The sequence below is a fragment of the Pomacea canaliculata genome, linkage group LG11, assembly GCF_003073045.1.
Source record: "Pomacea canaliculata isolate SZHN2017 linkage group LG11, ASM307304v1, whole genome shotgun sequence".
Taxonomy (NCBI): domain Eukaryota; kingdom Metazoa; phylum Mollusca; class Gastropoda; order Architaenioglossa; family Ampullariidae; genus Pomacea; species Pomacea canaliculata.
Window position 1 is genome coordinate 23923555 of NC_037600.1, and position 6411 is coordinate 23929965.

The 6411-nt window shown below is 42.6% G+C and overlaps 1 protein-coding gene across 1 annotated transcript; it reads left to right on the forward strand.

Moving 5' to 3' along the window:
• Positions 1-541: 541 nt before the first annotated feature.
• LOC112574728 lies at positions 542-3663 on the forward strand. The gene is made up of 3 exons (XM_025255956.1): positions 542-879; positions 1408-1817; positions 1990-3663. Exons 1-3 carry the CDS (start codon positions 542-544, stop codon positions 2373-2375), a joined length of 1134 nt encoding a protein of 377 aa, XP_025111741.1. The 3' UTR covers positions 2376-3663.
• The last annotated feature ends 2748 nt before the right edge of the window (positions 3664-6411 follow it).

Below are 6411 nucleotides of genomic sequence, written 5' to 3' on the forward strand. Positions count from 1 at the left end.
TTCATTGAAGAATTTAAAGTCCACACACCAGTTCACAGTTAGTAAAAAGCAAAGTTAATAAAAGTAGCTGCACAGTGTAGGTTACTTGTGTTAGCAGCTACATAAAGATAAGTACAAACCCCACAGTCGGTGTCGTCACTTAATCCCCAGACACTTCATCCCCGACACTTGTAATCCCCAAGCACTTAATCCCCGACACTTCATCCCCAGACACTTAATCCTTTATAAAGCATTATGTAATGCTTCTGTCAAAGCATTGAATTAGAATACGTCATCCCCACACTGTATAGAGCAATGTGTGATGTGTGATGTGTGATTTCTAATCACTGATTCTTGTATAAAGCATTGTTTAAATGCCTCTATAAAAGTGTTGAGTTAGTAAGATATTTTTATTCTTCGTTGAACGACAATTCTGTAAACTTGAAATATTATAACCGTAAGAGAAATGCCTCTGGAGTTCATAAAAAGTGGTAAAGGTAGATGTATACTAGTTCATGATGGATATGAATTGTGGCTCAAGAAGAAGGCGCTAAACGGAAACATGAACTGGAGATGTTCAAAGCATCAATCACTCAAGTGTCCGGTAACATTAGTGACAGCTGAAAATGAAATCATCAAGCAGTTATCTGCTCACAATCATGAGTGCAACAAAGAGAAGGCGATGGCAAAGAATGCAGTGGGGAAAATGAAGGAGAAGATGACTGAATCAACAACAACGGCGGGGGCTTGTCAAGCTGCAGTAAGTGTCAACTTACCTCCATCTGTTCTCATGGCTCTACCTGGTAAAAATACTATAAACAGGACTCTTAACCGACATCGTGAGAGACTCAGAAACAAAGATGCTGGCGGAGCTTTGCCACCTCTTCCTGCTGATGCAATGTTTGAAGTACCAGCATTATACAAGGAGTTTCTATTAAACGACTCCATGGGGACAAGCAACAATAGTCGCTTTCTAGTTTTCGGTGACAGATAATTACTAGATTGGCTAATGTTGTAGATGTTCAAATGACGTTGAAGTTTATAGTATGATTTGAATTTGAATTATTTGAATTTCAATTAAATTTTTGCTGACCTCATAATTTTTATAGTTAGGGATTTAGTTTAGGGATTAAGTGTCTGGCGCTTAAGTGCTTAGGGATTAAAAGTCTAGGGGGTTAAGTGTCGGGGATTAAGTGACTGGGAACCCACAGGTAGATGCTGTCTGCATTTACTGGATTAAAACTATTTGGTGCTTAACAGGTGATGTTTCCTCAACAGTTGTGACAGCTGATGGAGGTGTTGTGTTGTTAACATAGATTTGATTTGAAGCATCGACTGTTAGACAGATTGTGTGGCAACACGTGTCATTATTGTGACATCACTTACTTGATGACATCATTGGTAACAATATTACACATGATACACAAGTGTAATCACATTAATAACAGTACACAGTGTAACGCGTGTAGCTACATCCTGTTACAGTCTTGGCTACAAAATCAAGAACTTTCAGACTTTGTGTGACAAGCTGTTGACACAAGTTCCTCGTCTCCACTTTTGGGCGGCAAGTTGTCTCCATGGATACACACCCGCCGGCTGGCAAGTGGAATATTTAACCAGACCCCTCCGCTCTCCACCGGTTGTCGTCAGGGAAGTCGAGCAGGACGCGAAGATCACCAGACACCGTGATGTCCTGCCGTACAGTGAGCGAGGTGTGTCCGACCACACAGACGGCCCGCCAGTCACACGACTGTGTCATGGAGGTCAGGGTCACTCAGGTCGTAGGCCAGGTAGCTGTGTGGCCAGCTTCCTACACAGTCTCCGTGTTGGTGTTACAGGTAGGTGTGGGTATTGTGTAGTGTAACGTTGTTTACAGTTAAACACTTATCTGTGTGATAAATAACGAACAGGTTAGAAACAGTCTTGTAAATAAGACAGTGTGTTAGTAACGTGTGTCTCTCAGTTTACGTGATGACGTCACGATGTTATTGTTTATATCCATGTTGACAGAGAGCAGCACAACAACATCTACAACATTGACTTCTACCAGCAGTGGCACAACACCCTGTCTACAGTGGAGAGACGTGCTGGTGTTGTACTGGTATGACGTTAGTGATCAGCCGGGTGTGGTGACAGGACTGCAAGAAGCGGGTATCCCAGTGCGGGTGATGACGGATGATGACATCGAGGACGTGGCCACGGCCCGCAGTGACGTGGTGTGGGTGGTGGGTGGACGTCGTGTTCGTGGTCTGGAGAGAAAAATCGTCGTGTGTGTGGACCTTGATTATGGTTTTAGATCTAAGTTGAATTCCACTGTCCGACTTGACCTCATGTCCCGCTGTACGTCACAACTTGTGATCGTCTCCCATAACGACTATCTGCCTGAATTGGACTGACACTGACACTGACACTGACACACCTGTCACCTGCTGTAGTCGTGTGTCAGTCTCTTACATCAACAATTGTCTTTTAGTGTTTGTCCTCTTCTACTCTCAGTCTATAAGCAAGTCATCACATTATGATGTCATAGATATGACGTCATTAGACATTTATACATCACGTGGTCAGTGTCTCTGCTTACACAACAACAAGTGTCAACAAATTTGTCGGTTACAAAGGCATGTGTGTGTTAATGTGTCATCATATCGGTGCGTGTGTCAGTCTACCCATGTGACATTTGTGTCAATGTGTCAGTCTACCAGTGTGATATCTGTGTCAATGTGTCTATATGTTGTACACGTGCTGTCAAAGCGCATCAGCAGACTGTCATGTCAGTGCCGTGCACTAAAGTGTTTAGAACAGGGATGCCCAACCTCAGGCCCACGGGGTATATCCGCCCTGCGACGTGGTGCCATCCGGCCCGCCAAACTTCTGCCCACAGCGCAGGAAATCGGCATGTTAGTAATAAAAAAAGACCTAAAAAAAACGAAAAAAAAGGGGAAGAAGAAGTACTGTATTTATCCCTAAGGAGGGGCGTTCCTCAATCTTTTTTTCGATGGACGAACATTTCGATTCAGTGCTCTGACTTGGTGTCTCTACGTTGCAACCGGACATTCAGAAATTGGTTTCGGGTAAACAACTTTAAATATCCCACTAATTACTACATAATTAATGGTAAGTACAACTTGTTTCTAATAAAAATGGTATCTACTCTATTTTTTTTTCTTTTTTGTATTTTTGCGGTGAAGCATCACTGGTTTAGTCTGATAATGTTTACTGCCAGTGGTAAACAAAGGGGACAGAACTCTCAGACTAAACACAGACACGAGTGGTCCATCAAAACACTTCACTGAGTTAAGAGATTCATTGATGTAAACACAACAAACACTAGCGGCTCACTTATACAACACATGTTACAAGTTTAACTGTTTGACACAAACACATTCACACGATGTACACATGTTGTTTCACATCCTTTATAAATGTCGCCACACGTTTCACAATGAGTGTTTCAATAAAGATTGTTGTTGTTGGTTTAAAACAGATACAAACTGTTGTTAAGTGGTTAAAATAGTTTTAACAGTGACGTCACCCACAGGCACCACGTGCGCACTGTTACAACAGTCAAACAGCAGGCTGACAATATAAACATACACCACACAGCAAATAAACAATAAATACCAATGACAGGATACAATACCTACACCACGATCACATGACACTGTTACAGTTTGCCAACATCTTGTCACAACACACACTATACCCTGACCGTGACGTCATGACACGAAGTCTCACAATCAGCCATTGCTGACGTCATGTTAGCCCTCAGTGACGTCATGTTGGCCGGAGGATGAAGGAGGACAACGACTGTCGTCTGTGAGGAAAGCGATGATGAGGGCGAAGATAAAGCGCGTGTGTACCTCTGTGTGCCGATGATCTACTTGACTAAATAAAACCTTTTCGCGATATGTTGTGATGGAGTCAACACATGTGTAACAGAAGGTCATCCCTAACGAGCAGTGTCTTTCATCTACAAAGAAAAGCTGACAACAACGATGTGAAAAGACCGGTAGTCAACCTTTAACTAATCGTAAAATAACTAAGCGATAACCAAACAAATAACAAACAACTTACCCAGGCTGCCTTACAACGATCAGAAAGAAGAGAGTTGTGGAGGTCAGTGAGACACACCTGTAGGCTACCTGGTGATAAAACATGGCGACCTTCACACTCCTGTGTATCACATCTTTGGTATGTAAGTATTCCCGAGCATGCACTACACCCCGCAAGGTATATGTGACCACTGGCTGTATTATATACAAACAATCACTAGGTCTGTACATAAACAATATGCTTTGTTGCTGATTTGTCTGAGGTGACATTTGTCAGTCTTTACACACAATGGCCCACAGTGATCCACACTGGTCCATACTGGCCCACACTGGTGCCCAATGCTAAAACAACTCCAAGTGTCAGTAAAGGAAACACAAAATCAAGTTTAGTCCAAGTTCCAAAGATAGAAGAAGAGGAGACAGAAGCCGTTAGTGGAGGAAGATGTCTGTTGTAGGAAGTGACGCAGCACAAAAACTGGAGAAACATCATAAACGGAGGCAAACGGTGCAACAAACATCACAGGTGAGTAGGAGACAACAAAGATCACAGATGAGTATGAGTACCTCCATTAAAACTCACAACCACGAAGTTTATAAACGTCTCTTGCTGTCTCGCTCTGACATAAACATTTACATAAACACGACACACACCTCTCACGTATACACTGACACCAGGTGTGTGAGTGCACCCAGGTAACTATATTGAAACCTCGACAGAATGTTCGCCCTAGCAGTTGTATCAGTTCATGTTAGCCTCTTAGTGTCTAACTTTGCTTGTTTCATTGCAAACAGTCAGCACACAGCAGGTGAGTCAACTGGTCAGCCTCACCTCCTGGTCTACGACTTTCAATTCGACGTGGAGAAGGCTCTCAACGACTTGTCACAAACAGCTAAAGGAAAGTTGCTGTACATCATCGCTGATGAGACAATCCCTGGGTACGGGTGAGTACTGTAGTTTTGAAGTCATCAATTTATCTCATTATTTACAGTATGGGTTAAAGGTATTAAAACAATGTGTCGGATAATTTATACATTTGTGTTCTTTAGCTGACTGAAAAAAAATTATATTGTATCAGTCACAAAGGCTTGGTTAAACATAAAAAAAAACAAAACACAACAATACCTTTAGAAATTAATGCACCTTGAATGTTACCAGAGAACGTCAGGACAACATCTACTACATTTACCCACACCAGCGGCGGTGCACGACCACCCTGTGTGCAGTGGAGAGACGTGCTGCTGCTGTACTGGCGAGTTCTTAGCGACAGTTCACACATGATGACGGCGCTGACAGAAGCGGGTATCCCAGTGCGGGTGATGAAGGATGACGACATCGACGACGTGGCCACGGCCCGCAGTGACGTGGTGTGGGTGGCAGAGGGAGATCGAGTTCGTGGTCTGGAGAGAAAAGTCGTCGTGTGTCTAGGGAGGGTTGATGATGTTGATGCCCGACTTCAGGTCATTTCACGATGTACATCACAACTTGTAATTTACCAAACTCAAGATGAGTCTTGAACTTCAACATTAATATAATTCCATTCCGGAAATTGTCCTAGACTGTAGGCAAAGGGAGAGAAGTTACTAGAGTTGTCTTACTTGAGTTTTGTCTCTCAATAACAGGCTGATAGCTGAATACTGGCTACGTGTGTGTCTGTGTGTGTTTGCCATTATTTGTTCGAATTTTTTAGACCAGTTCAGCGAAGTTACAACAACATTTATTTTATTTTTCATACACGAAGATCGTTGTCGCGACTGTCACGTGTCGCCGGCTGCAGGGGAGGTGGAGGTGCATGGGCCAGGAGGGGGGCCGGCGGTTAGTGCAGGTAGTTACTAATTTATTGTGTTTGGAGGAGAGGGCTGGCGTGTCGTGCATCTCTCGGCGGAGACAGTTGAGTAGGTAACAGACCCGCTCTGTAGTATTCGCCACAATCGTGATAATCGACATGTTCAACACATCGTCACTGCAACACTTCCTTACAGAGTATTGACAAGACCTCAAGAGGATAACACGTGTGATGGTGAGAGTTCAGTCGAAACTAGTTCAAGGTTCACTGCAAATCTCATTTCCGCCCTTGTTCCTGGGCTTTCACAATTCATTTGATTTTATTAACAGAGAGGACGACTCTGAAACTATGAGAGAAGGTCAGCTTTTTCTCAAATCTTTTGATTTATTATATAAGAAAATAAACGATAATAAAACCAGTTTTTTATATAAATGTAAGAGCTCTCGTAGCAACAATTATATGATTTTATTAGTTTTCTAGATGCTAGCAAGATTAACCAGCTAACAAATGAAGTTAATGAGTTGTTACAAAAAATGAGGAAGTAGACTTAGGCAAGATTGATACACTAACACAAGAGGTATGTTATATTATGCTGA